Source organism: Rhagoletis pomonella, unplaced genomic scaffold (assembly GCF_013731165.1).
Source record: "Rhagoletis pomonella isolate Grant_MI unplaced genomic scaffold, Rhpom_1.0 Rhpom_scaffold_00008, whole genome shotgun sequence".
Lineage (NCBI taxonomy): Eukaryota > Metazoa > Arthropoda > Insecta > Diptera > Tephritidae > Rhagoletis > Rhagoletis pomonella.
In genome coordinates this window covers 42,554,731-42,576,791 of record NW_023458562.1, presented here as the reverse complement: position 1 = coordinate 42,576,791, position 22,061 = coordinate 42,554,731, and the positions used below count along the sequence as shown (strand labels likewise).

Below are 22,061 nucleotides of genomic sequence, written 5' to 3'. Positions count from 1 at the left end.
AAACCGCGTATCGTCATTCTGCAAAACCGCATAACAGACATTTGCTGCGAAAAATTGGATTGCTTACCAAGCTCTTGGCTCAATCCTTATCCATTCGTCCTGAAATATACTTGCCAGAAATGCGATTGCTTTATAAAAAAGAAAACCATTTTGAAATATGAGTATTTTTACTCCCTAGAAAATAATTTATGCAACCTCACATAGCGGTTTTGCATTTTGTTGGTACGCGGTTTTGTACTTTAAACGACGATTACAATATGTGCGCGAAGTTTCAGCAAGTTTTCACTGTTTTTTTTTTCTTTTTTAATGTTCATTAAATTACAGTATCGGCCATATCTATAGCAGCCCCATTTCATGGTGCTAATGTTTGGCACTTATGAATATTTATTTGTTTTTAATAATTTTCAAACAAATTACAGTTCATGCTCTCCAAGCTTAAGGCTTTGTAGAAACCTGAAAAAATAAATCTTCATCAAGTGTTAGGCACTCCGCACATTAAGCGCCTAGTCATAGTAGTGTAATAGTTTCGGCATACTAAAGTATGAACCTTTTGTTGCGAACAAATGTATTTCATTGAAGCTCTGTATATTATGATTATTTTATTGCAGAAATATTCGTGGAAGTGTATTAGTGAGAAAGGCCGCCCAGAAAATGTGTAATGTGTGTGCCAGCCGGGCTTGTGCAGAAGTCGAGTCGTCATGCATTCGTTTCGGCATGACAACACGATTACTCTACTATGATTAGTTGCGTAATGTGCGGAGTGCCTTAAAGTTTTTTTGAGTATACAGTTTTAGAGCCCATATGTGCAAGTTTCAAATCGCTAAAAATTACCATGGATTTTTTAGAATTTGTTTTGCCGAAGACTTTGCGGTTTTCTCCCTCATAAAAATGAGCGATGAAATTTCCACATTAGGTTTGTATAGTAACCTATAGTCAGTACTAATTTGTACTGGAACCTGCAAATTTTTTACTGGAAAAGTGTATGATAACCCAAAAAATTTGTAAGAAAGCACTGAATCGAGAGCGTAACAACACGGAAGAGCTGCAAATTCTTGCTAGTGACATTTTTACTAGCAGATAGTCTGTTCCAATAGCAGTCCGGTTTACAGGATTTAGTCAGAACTTACAGGAAGTCGTTCCTATTGACATAAAACCTGTAAGTGGGAACACATTTGAGAGAGTAACTGAGCAACTGTTCCTAGTCAGAAGTTACAGGATTTAGTCCGGAGATTTTTTTCCTGTAAGTTCATGAAAAGTGTCAAACGATCAGCTGATTTACATGTGCAAACAAAAACAGAAAGCGGTAAAAGCAAAGAACCTTATATCTGTTAAAAACTGGAAGTAAACAACGAAATATTTGAATATGTATAGATTTTAATAATTATTTAGTGATATTTCAGCCAAATCAGTGTAGTACCAATGACGTGTAAACAAACCGTCTGACGTTTTTACAGGAAATAGTGCTTTTTGGGTTCCTATGCACTTCTGCTTCTGTTCTCCTTTTACTCTCATTTGAGAGCGTAAAATTGTAGTTTGACAGTTCCACAGGTTTTAGTCCGAAGTTCAAAGGAACAGACTAAGAAATTAGCTAGCAGAAGAAGAAGAATAAATGTCAAAAGCCGCCATTTGTTGAATTGGTTTAGCACAAACAAAAGTAAAATGAGTGGAAATCAAAATATTAAAGATGTACTGGACTGTGTACGTGCTTGTGTGTAAAGCAAACAGTTTAAAACTGATTTATAAATAGTAAAATGTTTACAGCAGAATATCAAAACGGTGCAACAACTATTCACTTGCTAGTTCTGCTAGTTTTCACTTCTCAATTTTACGCCCTATTTTGCTTTTACGCTCTCGTTGCAATGTTTTACTGGAGAAGTTACTATACAAACCTAATTTCTTCGAATCCTCTTTTCGCAAATTTGGTAAACTCCAAATTGATTTTTCGGAAAATTCGCTTAGACTTACACGTATAATCCTTCTGATATACGCGCTTAGTAAAAGAAAAACACCCGCTCTAATATTTATATACATACTTATATAAAAAATATCTTTGATGCTAGCCCTGTTTTAATAAATATCTGTTCTATTATATTTCTCCAGAATTCAACAGGTCGCTCTTACAGCTGATTTGGAATTAGAAGCAGTACACAAATGCAATTTGCACTGTATTGCAATCGCTTTGATGTCTTTGATTTCTCGCGTTACAGGCGTTAATAACTTGCTCGAATACACCCAAAAGATAATCGATGCCAGAAAGGAGGAGGCTCCATATTTCTTGCCGCCCTTACTTGACCCCAAGAAGACTACAACTACGAAAATGAATTTATGTCTACCACACTTGGCAATTGATAAAATAGCTCTAGCCGAAAATCTTCAAAATGCTGACATGGACTCCAATCGACTACAAACCGGCACTCCGTATGCTCTGAATCAAAGCGATAATCCTGCGCACCGACATTCTTGGGTTGACACAGTCAGCAACCCACAGTTACCTCAGCGCAATAGCTCTGCAGACTTGACGGCATACAATGCTGATGGTGATAGTGTTACCAGTTCACCGGGTGTCTCAAAGGTTAGCTCTCCCCGTAATACAAAATATACAAAGTGCCTAATTCTTGAAATTTTAGAAAACACTTGCACCAGAATACAATTTTGAAGCCATGAAACGGGCATTGGCAGAACCATCAGACGCGATGAAGCGCGAGCAGCGAGAGAAACAATTGCAGATTGTCCGCACATTCCGAGAGGATAAGTTTGAGGATTTAGTACGACGCACTGAACCCAAAGTAAGTGCACAGCAGCATTCTCGTCTAACTTAAATATTCTAATATTAATTTTCGATTTTTGTTAGCATGATCTTATTCAAAATCGACTAAACGATCTTTTCAACTCATTGGCAGTGGAGCGTCAGATAACGCAAAGCGACATCAAAATACAACAGCTGCAAGCAGAAAAACCTATTTATGAGACCAATTTTCCTGAGTTGTTCTATTACTAAATCATTAAAGGAATTATATTAATCTTGAAAAAAAGTAAGCAACCGATAAACCCCTTCTGCTCGAATGACAAATTATTAATTGTTAAAGCTGCGTAGCGATAAAATGCGAAGTCTATTACTTGCGTACAGATGTATGCAAATCGGTGTAATTAATATAAACGCGTGGAGTGAATTTCTAGTTAGTCATTGAATAAACGAAGAAAGTATTAAACACTTGCACATTGTATACACATTGTGCCTATGTAAAAGTAGGTGTAATTTTTCCATGCTTTAATTACTAAATTGAGACACAGTAAGATAGTTGAAAGTAACTTTACTGATAGCCCGCGTAAAACTTATTATGAGTATTCATGGAAACACGTAAATGCCTCGTAAATCGCGTAAACCTCGTAAATAAACCGATTTTCCATACAAAATTAAGTAAGATGTGTACAAGTTGGTTTTGTTTGTCAAATCCACACTACCTTTATTTGAATATTCATATTCTAATCTACCAATGCTATTTCTTAACTATATTTCTTATTTTCTAATTTCTTAAAGCTAAATTGTTGACGCTGCATTTCTATTCGCATTAAGTCACGTACTAAGTACATGCATTCGTTCCCACGTTTCTGCATTTGCTGCTGCTGCTGCCGCTATTGTTGCTGGTTTCAAGTGTGTGGAAGCAAATTCCACTACATATGTTAACTACCCTCCCCTTCAAATGCGGTTGCCCTCACACACAATTGCTTCCAAGCGGGCTCTAATATCTTCTCTGCTTTTGGCAATGTCCATCGTTGACAAATTATGTTGAGGCTGGTCAATATAAGTTTATATTTTGATAACAATACTATTATTATGATTGCTGTGAGTATTGAAATTACGCCATACCACATCCATTTTCTATTTTCAAGAACGACTTTTATCTCTTCTATTCGCTCGTTATTTCGAATATGCAGTTTATGAAGGAATGGCAATGATAGGTGTCTTTGTTGACTTGTCTCAATTAAAATAGTTTTCTTAGGAGCTAGGAGCTCAATAATATCGATCTGATGATTTGCTTTGTATTTCTCTCCATTTATCGTAAGAGATTTTTCAAATGTAATTAACAGGGTTCCAGTTAAATTATTCTTTAAATACAACATTTTGTTATTTTGTGCCACAGGGATTATTTGATATAATTTGCAATTTTTTTTATTTGAGGAATTTTTCAAGATAAATCAGGGCATCGTTTTGGTAATAAATTTTCACATCTGAAATTGTAATAATATCGGACATAGGAACAAGTGTGTTTTCCTTGAATTCTATCAAACTGATTTCTTCTGAATTTAAAATTAGTGGGTCTACGATATTATATTTTGCTAAATATTAATATTATATTATATTAGCAACAACTATTCTCTTTCTTCGTGCCATAAGCAGAGTGACCCACTTCATAATCAATTGCATTTATAGTATTGATATTATTAATTCGTCTGTTATTTCATCAATTGTTTTCTTGAATTTCTTTTTTATTTCTATTTGTCTATTTCCAGCCCTTATAGTTTCATTTTCGGTAACCGTATAAATTTGTAAGTCTTGATGGTCGGGCACTCCAGCCACAAATTTAAGAGCAGACCCCAGGAAATCGATGACGCGTCGAGTTCCACCGGGTCTACTGAGCATGCGCACTAAGTCGTCCATCTCGTCCAGGCCCTGTCGTAGTATTTCTTTTTGTTTTTCAATTTTAAGAGCTGCTATTATATTTTGTTCACAAATCCTTCTTCTATGACTGTAAAGTTTATAGTGTGTTTCAAATAAATGAAATTCTGAAAAAATTTCAGTTTCGCCTGATGGTATCGGAATAAATAGGGTTGTTGAGTAGTCCACGATTCTCGCTGCCACTAACGGCACAAGGACAACCCTGCAAGTAAATGTTCATTTCATATTATTTTTGGGAACTTGCTATCGTATTACTCGTCATATAAAAACACATTTTTCGGATTATGACACACGTGAACGTGCTCTTTACCCCCATTCAGCTTATACGACTGTCGTTATTTCACGTTATTTTCTTTCGTATGGTTTTCGATCCGTGAACGGATGTTACGATTGGATCCCTGGTTTAAATTCTCTTGGTTTTGTTTCTTTATTATGGTAACTTAAGCCAATTTTTTTGCGACGAATTTCCGTCACCCCTTGTCAAGTTTGGTTTGCAGACAAACCGGTTTCGGCGTTGTGCCATCTTTAGTGTAATTTTTCGTTCTGTCTGGTTCGAGTTTTTGTCCTTAATTTATGTTCATTTATTTTAGGTAATATGATTTTCGTCGATGATTAATTATTATGTTGTGGCTGTATAGTTTTTGCCTGCAGGTAAGTAAATGTTGGTGATTTTTGCCCTGGTGGTACTTTGTGGTGTGTTCTGCCTGTTGTTTTTTGTCATTTTTCATTTTATCGTAAATTAATTTTAAGGGCTCGAATATAACATCCGATGCGGTATTTGTTTGTTCGTTTATTATTTTGCCGTCGAAGGTTTTAGTTTTCCCGTTTCATTTTTAAACGATTCTCAATTTCTTTTTTAACTTCATCAGTTGTATTGTATAATAATTCCTTCCACTTATATTTGGTAACTGAACGAATTGAGTTATTGTATTAATTTAATTAAATTAATTCAACTACGTCAGTAGCATTTGTACTGTGGCTGCGATTTGTTGTCATTCTGTTAACAACTGATTTTTTTTGTCACTTCACTGCGCAACTAGGATACCTCAAATCTAAGAAAAATATATATATATATAACTCATCTAACTTAAACTGTTATGTTAATTGTCGCAGAAGTGTTTTACTTGTTCACAATGTTTTCTTATAATGCAATGACTTACACTCAAATGAAATACATTGAATAATTTAATTTAATTTGCTGCTGCTACTGCTGCTATTGTTGCTGGTGTCAAGTGTGTGGAAGCAAATTCCAGTACATATGTTAACTTACATTGATACGAGGCATTTACGCGTTTAGATGAATTAGCCTATCGATTGTTATATATGTTTGTAACATAGCTTGAAAAATAATTGGAAATTTTTAATATTTATGCTCTACCATTAACAGACTTTTAAATAAACGAATATTTGCGTTATATAAGACTTGGTTTAGTGCATTTAAAATATTCCAATTCAGTAATAACATTTTCGTAGATTTCACGAGAAAACGGACTACGATGGGTTCACTGATAGCCCTGAATGGGTCTTTAGCAAAAAAAATGTTTTTGATACAATTTTAGGAAAATCGGCGTGGCACCTCCTACTTATATCACATAGGTATGTGAGTGTATCTCAAAAACTACTTCATCGATATCGATATTGTACGACTCGCTAATATTGGCATTGCCTACTGTCGTGCTGAAATAAGTAAACGACGAAAATCGTCGAAAACTATACAGGGCTGCCATGTTTTTCAGTTTTAACGCCATTAGTCGAGTGGAAATTTTAGGCAATGACGTGAAATTTTCGATACGTTTTGAAATCGGACAAAAACCACACGCTCCATGCATATCGCTAATTAAAAACACTCAAAGTTAACGATATTTCAGGGGGAGCGGTTGCTGTCCGATTTTGAAAATTTTCAATATGGTGCTTAAGGATGCCAAGAACAATTTTTGATTTGAAAATAGGATGAAAAATAGTCAAAGCATTTAATAAATAGGTAAGTGCATCAAGAAGGAAAAAACGTCTTTTTTTTCTTTTATATATATAAACAAGTAGGAAAGTCCAAGTTCGGGCGGAGCCGAACATTAAATACCCGGCGAAAGTATTAAATATATGATTTTCACCTTTCCGAAGCTACCGCTACATGGTAAGCCGGGGTGTATCAATTTTGAGTAAATTAGCGTCCTTCAATTTCGAATTATTGACGTTTCAAGCATTTCTGAAATTTTCCGTTATATGAAAAGCGGCCTCAATTTTAGTCCGATTTCAATATTTTTAACGTTTTGCTTTTATGTGGCAAGCACAATAACCATACCGAGTTTGGTACAAATTGGTAGAACGGTTACCGAGATACATATGTATATGTGATCGTAAGTGGGCGGTGCCACGCCCATTTTCCAAAATTTTATCATACAAATATTTCTTGATAAAGAATTGTTCCAAGCATCAATTTTGAATAAATTAGCTTTAAAATTTACTGATTTATCGAAGATTTCGTATTTCTCCAAATTACCGCTATATGGGATGTGGGCGTGGTTATTGTCCGATTTTTTTAAATTTTCGGTCATTTGGTATGCAGTAGCAAGGCTAAAAACTGTGCCAAGTTTGGAAGAAATTGGTGCAGCGGTTACCAGGATATACATATATAACCATAAGTGGGCGTGGCTACGCCCATTTTCCAAAAATTTATAATATTCTTATTTTTCGTCTAAAAATTATTGTAAATATCAATTTTGAGTGAATAATCTTCAGTAGTTACTAAAATATAGCAGTTTTCGTATTTCTGAAAATTACCGTTATATGGGAGGTAGGCGTGGTTATTGTCCGATTTTCAATACCATACGTCCAACGCTCGAAAGAAGTGCACGTACAAAGTTTCGTTAAGATATCTCAATTTTTACTCAAGTTATCGTGTGCACAGACGGACGGACGGACAGACGGACGCTTAATCGATTTCTCTTTTCATTCTGATCATTTGTCTATATCTATCTCGATCCGTTTTGCCTGTTACAAACAACCGTTATGTGAACAAAGTCATAATACCCTGCACAAGTGCGCTCGGGTATAAAAATGGAGGGTTCAGGAAGTATAAGAAACCTATTTTCATTTTGTTCTCGATCCTATCTACAAACTGCAAAGTTTCGGGTGTATTTCGTGACCTTAGGTGCATTTTTGCAAAATAACGCTCAAATCGGGTAAAATTTATTTTAGCTACTTAAGCAACCCTGTTGGTAGCTGGAAAGAAAAATGTGATTATTTTAACGGCATTTAGATACAAAAACCAATTGAAATGAGTGATTATGCGAGGTATTGGCGTAATATGTACACTTATTTAAAATATAAGTCACGTATATAAGGAAACAAAAATTTCCCTCTCCAGTTTCCCATTAACAATTTACAATACAGCACTTTTTTCACTTAACAACACTACCCTTCAGGTCGCGTATTTTTTAACCGACCAGGCTGAACTCAGATAAATAGCCGAGTTTGCAAGTGTTCTTTTGTAGCTCGGTGATTTTTGGTCGCTGGCTTAATGTGAATATCCCGATGAATCAGAACATGTTCATGTATTTAGAAGACCTTTGTAATTTTAAATCTAATTTTTTATTACAGCCAGAAATTATAACATTTATAATCCATTATTTTCAAAGATTGTTTCATATATTATTTGTGCGATAACATAAGTGTACATACATATGTGTATATGTTTTTAACCGACTTCAAAAAGAAAAGGAAGGTTATTAATTTATCGGAATTTTTTAATGTGTTTTACCAGATAACTCTAGACCACGTGGACCGTTTTCGATTATTCATTTTGATCGGAAAGGTGGTACCCAGGGTGTGGTCTATACTAAAGTTTTATATGAGCATTGAAGTCAGTTGTATTTCTTGCTTAAAACTTACTTGTTAAATAGTAGAAAAAGAGTTAGCATATATTGATAGGTTTTTTATAGATATATTTTATATATTCATATGAATTTCTTCGACTCAAGTATAAATATATTTACAGTAGATATATATATTTTAATTCTGTAAGAATTGCCACGCTTGCTATAGGTGCAATTCCAGCGAAACGAATTCGATTTATTCAAACCGAGATATATAATTATGTACTTTCTAAGCTAAATGCAGAAATTGTTATAAATTTACAGAAATTTAAAAAATCATTTGCATAATATTCGGTAATTACATGTTATAACAAATTTTTCAAAATCAAATACATAACAGGAGCAAACGAATTTTAAGATTTCAACGCGTTAATAAGCCGACAGGTTTTTCCATGAATTTCTTTTAAATAAAATGTTGATTTTTGTGCATAATTTTAGCATTAATTAATAATTAAATTACAAATTCTCAAAAGTCTTTAGAACAATATTATGTAGACATTTACATATGTATGTACATATAGCAAAATTCATGGTAAATATGTGTACAAATAATTCTTAAACGAAAGCAAAATATGAACACACGATTTTTTTAGTGGAACGTATAAGACGTATCCATCCATAACTTATGAGGAAACAAGCTCCTTTACTCTGTTAAAATATTATACAAAGTCCGACGCCGATGACGATGCCGCCGACACCACAGACGCTACTGAAGAAGCCGTTGACACAGTGGAAGTTGTAGAAGCAGCTCGATGTGTTGGCGGCAGTCTTGGCACTGATGGTGCATTTGGTGGCGAAGGTGGTACAACGCACACTGCTGAATCATCTGCTGCCGTTATCATCCGGTCGCCCGAAGTGGTTGCATTTATTGGTGTGCTTGGTCGTTGCAAAGATGCTGCATCACCAGCAGGATTGCAGTTGGCACCAATTTCCGAAATAGGAACTGCTGAATTAGCCATATCTTCGTTGTTGAGCACATGCTGCTTAAATAGTTGCGACGTCGGTGGTACCACCAAGAGATTCACCGATATGAGCAGCGGGTGCACCAGCTTCGTGTCCATAAGCATTATCGTCACTTCTTGATTCTTTTCCAAGCTGAGTGAGGTAATCTCGGTTTTTTGAGTAAATACGGGCTGCCGCTGTGAATTTATAGATGTTACGGATGTGCTGTAAAATAATTGAATTTTTTTTTTTTTGTTTATGTGCAATAAAAACACTAAAATTTGAAATTAGATTTTTCTCTTTACCGTATCATAAATTGCCTCTTAGTTTGAAGACTGAGTAAACGTTCATGTTCATTGCGATGATGTCGGCGTATGCTGAGCAGGCGTGAGTCAGCAACTAATACGAGGTCCAAGCCGAAATTGAAACCTGTCCAACGCCATTTCTGATATCCGGGTTCAAGAAGTATGCGACCGCAACGCATACAATTTTTGTAGAAGGCATCAGGCTCAAGGTTTTGTGGTCTGTAAGGATAATAACAACCATCTTACAATAGAAAAAAATCCCGAACTTATTTCCCATTTACAAAATCGTTGCATACTTTTTCTAACTCCTATGAGGGGGACGTCCCAAAAATCCATAACGTCATTTGTCAGTTGTATCTTATAAGGATTTTTTTTTCAACTCTGTTTTCGCATTGTTTAGTAATTATATGTATATAACAAGAACACAATAACTCCTCGACAATGTATGAAACCAGGGTAAGGTTTGATGAAAAATTTATCGTTCGCATTATTCACAACTGCTCCTAGGAAATAGGCTACCGTGTAAATCCGGACAAAACTTACATAGTGCTCTTCACCAGAGAGTTTAATTTTATTATTCAGGAGTGGAGGAATCCTCATTTGGGGGCACGACTTTAAAATATATAAATCACACGAAATACCCGGGAGAAATACTGCGTTGCGTGCTCTTTACGCATGTAAAAAGATTATTTCACGGAGTACTAGTGCGGTGGAGAGCAATGAATAAGAAGGCTTACGCAACGCAACGTTCCCACGACAGTCGGGTCTACGTAACCGGAACGACCCAGATTTATATCTGGCCAAGGACTGTCATCCAGCAACACTCCCCAAAAAGTCTTTGTGGAATTTGTATGCTGCTACAACAACACCACGATCTTTAGCATTCAAGCCTGTCGAATGATCGTAGCGGAACACACTTGGCTGTGCAGATAGACGTTCGACATTCTGCACAATAAACGACGACGCACAGTGGGACGTCCCCATATAAGCTACGGCCAAAAGTACTAACTGTACTAGAAATTGACTGAAATTTCGTATATGCGCTATTTGGAACTTAGGAATGAAGAAATGTGGAAAATTGTAAACGCGCTACCACGCCCACAGCTCTTGTGAGCGGAAATAGTAAGTGTTATGGTTTTAACGAGAAAAGCATAAATCTGAAAGATCGTCAAAATCGGTTTACATTATCGTCCAGTCATTCTAGAAAACAGGCGCAAATTAAAAAAAAAAATTAAAAATTCGATGAAATTCGGTGTGCCCTGCTCGTTTAAGACAACTTCCAACTTAAAAGATAATAAAGAATTTCTTATTACGGCGCTTGCGTCCTACAAAACTTTCTTGGCTCCAAGTACTAAATTTTATGAATTTTGGAGAAAATTAACATTCACCTTTATTTTATTTCTAAAGAAGTTCCTATTTCTTCATTTTGAAAATGACAAAACCAAAACATTTACCATACCTGCATACTAAATTATGTGCACGATATGTATTTACACTCAAACTTTTAACTTTACCTACATTTTATACAACAAAGCCTGTGGTAAGGCAAGTAGGACTTTTGCCATCGAAAACGGATCTCGTCCTGGGAAGCGTCCATTTTTGACTGAATGTTGAATGTGATTAATAGATTGGCGAGTCAGTAATATCTACAAGGTGTAGGTATCATTCCAATATCCATTTTATATTGCCTATTATTTACTTTATGTACATTTCAGAGTCTTTTCCCTCAGCTCTACAATAAAAATTCAATAAACTTTACAGGAGGAAGAATAGAAGTTAAACTCGCATTTCCTCGCAGTTGGAACTATTTGAGATATGACACGCATATTTAATGTTTACTTGTCCGAAGTATAATATAGCTTGCTTCCTAGGTCCTTTTAAAATATCCCTCGGAAAATTGTATACTTACAAAATTATGTAGAATTTAAAAGTAAACTGTCAAAAGATTTATAAAAATGTATGGCAATCATTGACCACAGATATATTCAAAAACTGCTCATCAATCGGATTGGCATTTAGTATATCCGCACAAGTGGAAGAATTGATACAAATTAATTACAACAAAATCAAAATTTTTTCTTACAAATTTATTCTTTCGCATTGTTCCTACTTTAAGCTCGTGTCATGACTGCAAATATGCAGTTTTATCAAAAATTCTTTTTGGTTTGGTCAGAATTCCCTAATCCTCTACTACTTTTGCCCGCTATGCGACGCACCCACCAGGATTATGGGCAGCTTCTGCAGCTCGCCAGACCTAACAATTGTCAGCGCTGGTCTGCTCAACAGCATACCATGGCGACCTATGCTGACCTTTGCATCAGACCATCTGCCCCTAGTCATCTCGATTGATAAACCAGCCGACTTTGCTTCCGCGGATCACCGGACCTATGTCAACTTCTCTAAAGCTGACTGGAAAGGCTTTGCAGATTTTACTGAAATCACCTTCACTGCCCTACCCACACCAACCGACGTTCACATAGGTGAGCGTAAATTCCACAGGGTTCTCACTGCTGCTGCAGCCCGCCTCGTTCCAGCAGGATGCATTTCGGACCCCGTCCAAATATTCCTGCTGAAGCGGCTGTCCTAGCCGATAAGCGTGCAACCCTCGTCGGGCCGATCTTGGAAATACCCGTATCAGGGATCTCAACTCGGAGATTTGGCAACTTGTGAATGTATGTACATAAGCGGAAGAAGTGGGAAGAGCATCTGAAGACCTGCAACTTCGCCTCTGGTCTGAGTAAGCTTCAGTAAGTAAGGTCAACCGTGAGGTCATTGTCCAACCCGATGAGGCGTGACGACAGAGTTGAAATATCTTTTGGCGACCACGCTTCGGCGGACCCGGAGCGATGCGCGAGCTATTTTAGCCGACAGTTCATACTGCATACTCTGGCGAGCGGCGAGGTAACGGTAGCATTCGGGAAGGCGAAAGCCTCCAAAGCCATTGGACCCAACGGAATTTGTATGCTGATGCTGAAAAATTTGGGTCCTGCGGGAGTGGAATATTTGACCAAGGCCCTCAACCTGACATCTGGAAAATGGGGAGAGTGGTCCCGCTGCTTAAACTCGGGACACCGTCCTGCAAAAGAGAGGCCTATCACCCTATAAATCTCCTTTCCCCGGTAGCGAAGACACTAGAGGCCCTTCTACTCCCAGATAACTCGTGGCCTTAACCAAAACCGCCCCTGTGAGAAAACCATTCTAGTAGCGTTGGACCTGTCCAAGGCGTTCGACACCGTCAGACACTGAACGCTACTAGAAGACACAGCGCCCTCGTCTCCCACAGGGACTCAAACGGTGGTCAGCGATCTATCTGAGTGGTCAACACTCGCCATCGAGCAAACCTAGGAAAATGAAAACAGGGGGTTCCACAGGGTGGTGTCTTTTCCCCACTACTGTTCAACTTTTATATCTAAGCTCCCTCAACCACCAGAGGGAGTCTCGATTGTCTCTTATGTGGACGATTGTTCGATAATGGCGACTGGGAATGGAATTGATGACTTGTGCTTCGTCTGCCTCTGTTGACTCGGACAATAACAGCCCAACTTCATTCTGGAACTCATACCTGAGCGGAATAAATGCAGATATGCGAAGTGAATACCCACGCGTGCCCACTGAACCCCACCCAGCTAACGCCTCTGTCCTTATACACAGACCCCATTGAGGCTGCACGCTTCCTGGGTTTACCGCTAGTAGAGCTGGATGACAACGATTGAGGCACTAACCAATCTGGGCGGGGTTGTTGTAGCCGCTACAAAAACAACAACGACCTCAAAAAGTGTTTTAGGATACAGATATTTATTAAAAATAGGAGAATACACTTGTACTGTATACCTGGGCATAGCAAACGTAGTGCTACTATCTCCCTACAGGCTTTTTAAAAGAAATATGCGTTAGGCATATTTCAAGAGGCGGATAAAAGGTGATCCCAGCAACGTAAATGCAAAGTATCCAGGGCCATGCTTGGTCCCATGACCTCAAATTAACAAAACGGATACTAAACTACCAAAGAACGGCTTTAGCCTTCCGTTGGGTGTCATAACAGGATTTTTTAGCTAACGAAGCCCTTAAAATGGGTTTGGTGAGTAAGTAGAGGTAACTGTTTCAGTGTATTCCGTGCATTTAAATTTAATTTTGAAATTTCTGGCTATAAAAACGGTAATGCTACAAAAATAGTTACCAAATAATCACCTACAAAATCATTTGTATTAATGTATTATCTACTCACCCCTCCTCCGGCAGGTGGTCGACCTTTAAAATTGAATGCCAGTGGCTTAGTACGTGGCTATGCAGCCAATCCTTTGGAATGATATTATCATTAAGTACGATCTTTAAATCTGTGTGATGATTGGTTAAGTACTGCGTGCGTAGCGCTTGGAATGGAGGAACGAATTGTTGACCTTCAGGTGTGGCCAGGAATGGGCGCCTTTCGCTGCGGTTTCCGAAGAAAGCTTGTATGAGGTCTGCAAGAGATGGACTGTCGCCGCCACTTTTGCTGCTATTGGTACTCCCACTACTACAGCTTCGACCCCTGTCTCTGCCCCCAGTTGCGGCCAAAAAGGCATCAGAATTGTTATCAGAGTCATACTGCGGATTCAAATGCAGATACATCCACGTTCGTAGCAGTGTGTACAACGAAAACTCGGTCTGCATTACGTACAAATCTGGGCTGGCTATTAACTTCGTCATTAACTCGATACTTATCTGCCGCAATAAGAGGTCGTCTTTGGGGTATATACATAGCAAATTAGTTTCCAACCACACCATAGCAGCCTTCTTTACATTCACGCTTCCATACTGGCAAGCCGCTTCATAGTAACATATGGCAGTCTGGAAAAAATAGCGAAAAGTATAAAGAAAAAGAAAAAACAGAGCCTGGCATTGCACCTACGTCCGCGTTGATGGATTCAATCATCACTTCGGCGCATTTATCAATAATGCCATCTAAATGGAAGAGTGTTGCGGTGGCTAATACCGAAATTACAGCCTTTGGATCGATTTCTATCTCGTCAGAGTACATGGAACCAAAAACGGCATCCAGTGCTGTAATTGGATATCATATGTATATATGTAGATCAACACCATTCCCTGTATATTGTTTAATACAATATTCGCTTGCCTTCCAACGTGATGCGATCATCTAAAATTTTTATGTGCACGAAGTCCTGACATGACTCCTTCCATGAGCCGTTAAACATACTATAAAAGTATGGACTCTGGCATAGATACACCTTGTGTAGATTCCAAACTTTGCCCAGAGCCATTACGGCGATATCCGAATTTGTTTGCTCCTTAAAAAGAGCTTGATAAATATATTGTGTGGTGGTAAGTAGTTTTTTCCTGTTCAAAGTATATTTAAATCAAAGCGTTAAGAATAATTTGCAAGATGTTTAAATACATATCGCACACCGTCTTCAAAAGAGTCACAACTCAAAATTTGGCATTTTTGAGATTATGCGCTTAAAATGTACGCAGAGCTTTTATTTACCTTTGAACAAAAGCTGTAGCAGATTTTTGTTATAATTTGTTTAAAAAAAGTAAGGTAAAGTCGTCCTTGCCCATATGATTATCATGTGCTAAGAAATAGTTTTTCGCATTTTCTCACAAACGTATTATTCTTAGTTGACTCTTTTGAAGACGGTGTGCGATATGTATAAGAATAATATTATTATAACTATTAATAGTCATTATTATTATTACTATTAATAGTCATATAAAAATGTATACACATATTTACTTCTTTGGCGATTGCGTTTCGTTGTTCTTGAGGTCATCTGAGGAACTCCGTGAGTCTATGGATCGTTTTCGCTTGCGTCTTCCAGCCAATATATTCACGACACTGTCGCTGCAGTGCTGTAGCGGTTCCGCTAGCTTTCCCATAAGTTGTCCCATTGCTAGGGATTTTGGTATCCGTGCAGCAAAACTACTTAAAGCAGCAGTGCGTTTTTGCCTCTCTATATGTTATTATTTTGTAGCGTTTTCACCTTACTGTTTACTGCTCCTAGAGAGATTAAAAGAGGGAAAATATGTAAATTAAAATGAAAGATTTTTTCCAAATCACCTAGACTTGCTATCCTTTATTGTATCTTTTGTTTTTCTATATTTGATAACGCCGATAACGACAAAGGAGAATAGTCTTATCAACAAAAGTTCGTTATCATGCAAATGTATACGGTATTTGCAAAAAATATACAAAATCAAACTTAATTTTGTACTAATATCATAAGATATTTACTTCTGTACGGCTAGTTATCAGATAGTTTAGAAAATAAATGACTGGAATTAACAAAGCAACTGAAAAGTCAAAATTTGTGACAGGAAAAGTCAGAAGAAACAAAAGAAAATGGGAATTTTGTTTACCCAGCAGTTCATTATACAGCAAAGAACAAAATAAACCACACAAGCGGCTAGACAAACCAAGCGAAATTTCCCGTTGCTTCAATTCAGCTCAGTAACTGTTGCGATTGCATCTTCTGAACGCGTTGTTATGTACTCCCTTTCAACGCAACAGTTGAGTGGGGCAGCACCTCCCATAGTGAACATTTTTAATCAGCTCTAACTTCGGAATTATTTCCACATGAAGTCGAAATTTGAAATGCACAGATACCTATGGTAAGTGCTTATAGAAAGATATATGTATATAAATGAGTTTGTAAAAGGGGGCGTGGCACATCTCATAGGTGTGGAATCTTTTATCAGCTATAACAGCTATTAGTGATCTCATTTAATTGCATTATGAAGATTTTTTATAATTGATCAAAGTGAAATTCAAATAAATTATAGATGATATGAAGTTCACCGGGTCATCTTCTAGTCTTTAATATATACTAAGTTAATATACGGAATATTTACTAAAGTGTTACGAACGTTATTTTTTTTAATACAATAAGAAAAAATTAACTATAATTTAAAGGAGTGACTCACAATGGCTAGAGTCGTCGCTTGTGTGTATTCTTTCATATACATATATATAGGCCGTTCTTAGCGTTATATATTTTTCATCCACTCGCTTATTCCTTACCTAAAATTAAAAAAAAAATTGACAAGTTTTAACCGCTGATACAGTACAGGTAGCAGTTTAAAATGGGTAACTGGGTAAACTTAATAAAGAAAACATATTCTCTGGATAAATTAATAATCCTGCCCGGATAACACAAAATCCTAAGCTTGATAAACATTTGGGTTATAAAAGTTTTATAAAGCTCTACTTGTAATTAGGAAAAATGCCGAAAAAAATATAAAATTGACTGATTGATGGATAAAAATAGAGAGGGATTTATGGCTATGACAATAGAATGTAGAAAAATTATACCTCGAGTTGAAAGCAAAAAGGATCTAAAACCAAAAAAACCATAAATACATTGTTAATCATAAAAAAGTTTATGATTCGAAAAATAATTTTGAAATATTGTAAATTTTTTTTTTTTTGGTTTTTTAAAGTTAAAATTTTATTTACTTACAGTAACGAACAAAAGTATTGGCACAGTGAATTTTTCGCAATATAGGCAAAGTTTCGAATTTATTTCCGATATGTTTTTATAAAAACAAAGTTCATACTACACCAAAACACATAAAAATTAAATGTGTAAACTTTGTGAAAAACTCGGGAAAATTAAATAAATTTGCATACTAATTTGCAACTTTCTATACAGATTTCTTAGAAAATTTCCAAGAATGCAGTTTAATAATCCATTCAATTTTAGTTTATCAAAGTGCAAAAATTATCGGGAATAAATTAAAAACTTTTCATATATGTAGTGCGAAAATTCACTGTGCCAAAACTTTGGTAGTAGTGCACTTTGGCGAAGGTAGGTCAAAATGGACGGAAAAAGTTCGAGCGTGGTATTAATCGACGCGTCTTAACGCCAATAATAACAATCCGAGACTGGAAATTAACATTTTTAATTAATTAATGAGTTATTTGCAAAAAAACACTTGCACTTTCCGCACTATGTTTTGATGAATTTCACGCAAATGAATGGAATAAATGAACTTAATTGAACACGTATTTATTAGTTTTTATACATTTGTGATGTTTTAAGTGTACACTTTCGCGAAATTCTGTATTTAATAGCAATATTCCGATGGTGAAAATCCGCACAACAATGTGGTGTAGTTAATAGGTGCGTTCGTTTAAAATCTCCAGCAGAAACCAACCAACTGCCAAATTTCGGCGAAATGTCATCTGTTCTCTCACAAGAGGGAAATATCCAAAATAGTACGCGAACAGAAAATTTGCAGAAACTTGCAAGTTAGACGAACAGCTGATATAATTTTTGTTTACATACAAAAGTGTAAAATTTAAAACGTACGAAAAGTCATCGCAAAGTGTTATACTGACACAGTTTATTGATTAAACAAATAACTACTTATTTCTTACAAGTTTAATTAGTCGCATTTTGTAATTTTTATCTTCCAAACCATCAACTTCAATTTTGTGATTTGCGTAAATGCCAACCAGCTGTTTTTGATACGTACGCGAACGCAAAAACTTGTAAGTTTTGGTTAAACATGAACAATTAACAGCTACGCGAACGCACCTAATATAAATAAGATGGAGGAAAACTAGTGCTGCCACTATATTAATACAATTTGTATTTCAACTTTAAAAACACCCAAATAATGCACAAGAAATATACTTTTGTGAAAAGGGGATTTCTGTTCCTTTTCTTCGCATGCAGAAAGGAGAATTCTATGTTGTGAGGGTTATAATCCCTAAGCGCGGCCGAAGGCCGCCTACGCAGAAAGGTGTTATCTGGAAAAGGTGTTCTGCCCCTTTTCTTTGGCAACACAGAAAGGAGAATTCTACGTTGTGAGGGTTATAATCCCTAAGCGCGGCCGAAGGCCGCCTACGCAAAAAGAAGTTGGACGGACAAACACTTTTTTAATACAGTGGCAGCAGCAATTTAGTTCCATTTTATTTTTAATAGAGTGGCAACACTAATTTCCCTCCATGTTATTTATATTAACTACGCAAGATTGTTGTGCGGATTTTCACCATCGGAATATTCCTATTAAATACAGAATTTCGCGAAAATGTACACTTAAAACATCACAAATGTATAACAACTAAAAAATACGTGTTAAATTAAGTTCATTTATTCCATTCATTTGCGTGAAATTCATCAAAACATAGTGCGGAAAGTGCAAGTGTTTTATGCAAATAACTCTTTAATTAATTAAAAATGTTAATTTCCGGATTGTTATTATTGGCGTTAAGACGCGTCGATTGATACCACTCTCGAACTTTTTCCGTCCATTTTGACCTACCTTCGCTAAAGTGCACTTTTACCAAAACTTTTGTTCGACACTGTACATACATACAGTAACTTCTCCTGTTACAATAGTAAAAATATGTAATTTGCTTTGTAGTGTAAACTTGCGGTTCTTTAAATAAAAAATATATATCAGAAATTAATTTTTCGTATCAATAAACTCCCAAGCACAGGTTGGTATTAAAAAAAACATCCGCAACACTTTATTAAATATTAATCTGCATATTTTATCAACTCGTCGGACTATTTTTTTTATGTATGTTACCGCATAACTTTGGACTACGTTACCCGTTTTCTATAATTCTTTTTTAAAGGAAAGGTGGTTCCTCAGAGGTAGTCTCCTACTAATTGAGTGTAGATCCGATAATTGGGTCATGAAGAAAATAATGGTACACTTAAATTTGTATATGAGAATTGAAGTCGGTTTTGTTTTTTGTTTAAAATTTACTCCAGTGTCCACAGCTTCTATAAAAGAGTCGTAGGCCATATTTTTTTGTTAGTCAAATGTGGAAGATTTGTACGAACTGCTTCGGCTAATCCTTCGGCTTTTGTTTTTTTTTTTATCTCGAGGTGATATCATTGCCAAACATGATAGTACTTTGTTTGCCATCAATAAACACTAACTTGACGGAGTTACAATATTCCACATTGATGCGAGCTTCAAAATAATAATAGGTGCGTTCGACAAGTCAAAAATTTGTAATAGTTTTTCCAAATTTTTACTGGATGGCGTTCGATAACGACAAAAAATTATCCAACACACAAAAATTGAGAGAGCAAGCGTTCATTTTGATGCAAGAGAAGCGTTCATTTTGTACTGGCAAAATTTTAGTCAGCAAAAATTATCCAACACGAAAACATATGATCACAAAACATATGGTTGCAATAAGTTGCGTTCCCTAACTCGCAGGAAGTTGCAGGAATTTACAGGAATTTACCAGAAAGCGTTCCCGTACTCGGTTCTCTGGTTTCTTTTGCTTTTTGACAGTTTTACAGGTTTTAACCCAGAAAAGTTGGGGAACGCAACTAAAATTGCATTTTCCGAGTTTTGGAATTTATATGCTTTTTGGCTGCCTGCTATGTGACTTAATGATAGCGCCAACTAGTTTTTACTTCTAGAAATGTTCCTGGCGAACATTGAACGTTCACTTTCCTTTTTTCTTCTATGGAGGCAACATGAATTTCAGTTTGTTTACAAATAAAACATAAACAAACTCAGCTGGTGTGTCTTCTTCTTCCGGTTTTTGCAAGTAATGGGTAATTTCCTGTTCGTTTACTTTTTTGCTTTTTCATCTCTTTGGGAGAGAATTTTCGCGTACTCTCTTGGCGCTTACACATATGTTAGTGTATGGCTGAGCTTCTCCTCCGATTTGTAGTGTGCGCCTTGATGTTGTCACACAAAGCGGAGGGACCTACAGTTTTACGCCGACTCCGAACGGCGATTGTATTTTTATGAGAAGCCGTTTTTCATAGCAGAAATACACTCGGAGGTTTGCTATTGCCTGCCGAGGGACGACCGCTGTTAAGAAAAAACCTTTTTCTATATTTTTTTGCGATGTTGCTTTGAACCCAGGTGCTGATGAGTGAAAGCGCACACTGCTTAAAAAGCTTTGAATAATATTTGCGAGTATGGCTTTTAGTTTTTACCGCTCAGGTAGGTGGCAGGCCTATAGGAAATATTTCTTAATCAATAATGTTTCAAATACTTTTCGTTTGACACCTATATTATAATACAACCTTTATCTTATGAACTTAATTGAATTAAATTTTCGAAATTGGTGGCAACCCGACTCAAAATTTTTTTCAGTACTAAGCTTTCTTAAATATTGTAATATCTAATTTATCTCATTAATTTACTTATACTGAAATTTTTAAACAGGTGGCAACTCTCTATTTTTTCTGGTTTTAACCATCCGGTTATTATAAAAAACAAACCAAAAAAAAATAAAAATATTCAAATCGGTCAAGCCGTTTTCGAGTCTTAGCGAGACTAACGGACAGCAATTCACTTCTATATATAAGATATCTTCTTTTAAAAATGCGCAGGCTCGAAATTGACTTTAGTGCAATGGTCTGGAGGAATTTGTTTCTTAGAATTTTATGAAGAATCCGAATATGCTAGGAACGATGTCGAAAAAAAATCGATCCATACAAATTGACCCGCCCTAATGTATATGCATCAGTCTTTCTTAGTTTAAATTAAGCAAATATACAACTTTTTCATGCCAAGTATGAATAAATTCTCCAAAGGGCTAGGGGCAATTTTAAATTTATGTGGCCAAAAAACGTATGTGGTAGCTAAATCTAGCCACCAAAGGGCTAAAACGGCAACACTGCCGTTGCGCCTTCTGAACGTGCCCAATGTATCAAACCGTTCAGAATTTTTGATGCGTATACATCTTAGGTTTCGGTAGGGGTAAATAAATAAATAGCCCAGCAGAAAATTTCGAGGGGCTAAGCATGTGTATTGCAGCAGCAAACTTTTATTTCATTAGAAGTGTCCTGTGCTATTGCAAATGGTTGCATACATTCAGGCATATGCGGTACAATTGATTATTGCTTCCGATTATGCAAACTCCGGCCATGCATACGGCTTTATACCTACATATATGTATACATACATATGTATGAACTCATTTGTTGCAACTAGTTTTGATATTCGTATATGGTTTTAGGCCTAGGTTTAGTAGTCTATTAATAAAAAACAAGGCGAAAATTAAAAACAAAATACTGAAATCAATTTAACTAGGACCGTTGATAACTGCAAGTTCGTGTAAAAAACCTGTAAGTTCATTGAGTACTGGATCAGAGCTAATACAAGATTGCAAAAATAGAAGACGAGAGTAAGAGGAAATGCCGAACAAATGAATTTAGCTCCCCATTTTGCAAACAAAAGATGGTATGTTATATGTATTCATGGCTTTAACGTAAACCCAGCGACAGGTGAAGCAGAACCACAGATTATATTCCGACATTCCCACGACAGCCGGTT

At 36.4% G+C, this 22,061-nt stretch overlaps 2 protein-coding genes across 9 annotated transcripts in view; one reads left to right on the top strand and one right to left on the bottom strand.

The window, feature by feature from the left end:
* The window catches only part of LOC118744892 (protein EFR3 homolog cmp44E), a 55,602-nt gene extending 51,003 nt beyond the window's left edge, over positions 1–4,599 (top strand). For 5 of the 6 annotated variants that reach the window (XM_036478308.1, XM_036478312.1, XM_036478311.1 and 2 more), the window contains 3 exons: positions 2,101–2,572; positions 2,628–2,786; positions 2,852–3,827. In XM_036478308.1, coding sequence (XP_036334201.1) covers positions 2,101–2,572; positions 2,628–2,786; positions 2,852–2,998 — 778 coding nt within the window. In that variant the 3' untranslated portion in view covers positions 2,999–3,827. Of the gene's footprint in view, positions 1–2,100; positions 2,573–2,627; positions 2,787–2,851; positions 3,828–4,512 lie in introns of those variants that run through there. The other variant, XM_036478307.1, reaches the window with a different exon arrangement.
* A 3,702-nt stretch (positions 4,600–8,301) lies between these two features.
* LOC118744895 (protein germ cell-less) overlaps positions 8,302–22,061 on the bottom strand; it is a 34,378-nt gene continuing 20,618 nt past the window's right edge. The window contains exons 1-7 of one of the 3 annotated variants that reach the window (XM_036478317.1): positions 16,155–16,176; positions 15,532–15,795; positions 14,914–15,134; positions 14,686–14,837; positions 14,023–14,624; positions 9,798–10,016; positions 8,302–9,717 (exon numbers count right to left, since the gene is read on the bottom strand). In XM_036478317.1, coding sequence (XP_036334210.1) covers positions 9,210–9,717; positions 9,798–10,016; positions 14,023–14,624; positions 14,686–14,837; positions 14,914–15,134; positions 15,532–15,686 — 1,857 coding nt within the window. In that variant the 5' untranslated portion in view covers positions 15,687–15,795; positions 16,155–16,176 and the 3' untranslated portion in view covers positions 8,302–9,209. Of the gene's footprint in view, positions 9,718–9,797; positions 10,017–14,022; positions 14,625–14,685; positions 14,838–14,913; positions 15,135–15,531; positions 15,796–16,029; positions 16,050–16,154; positions 16,177–22,061 lie in introns of those variants that run through there. The other 2 variants (XM_036478318.1, XM_036478316.1) reach the window with 2 other exon arrangements.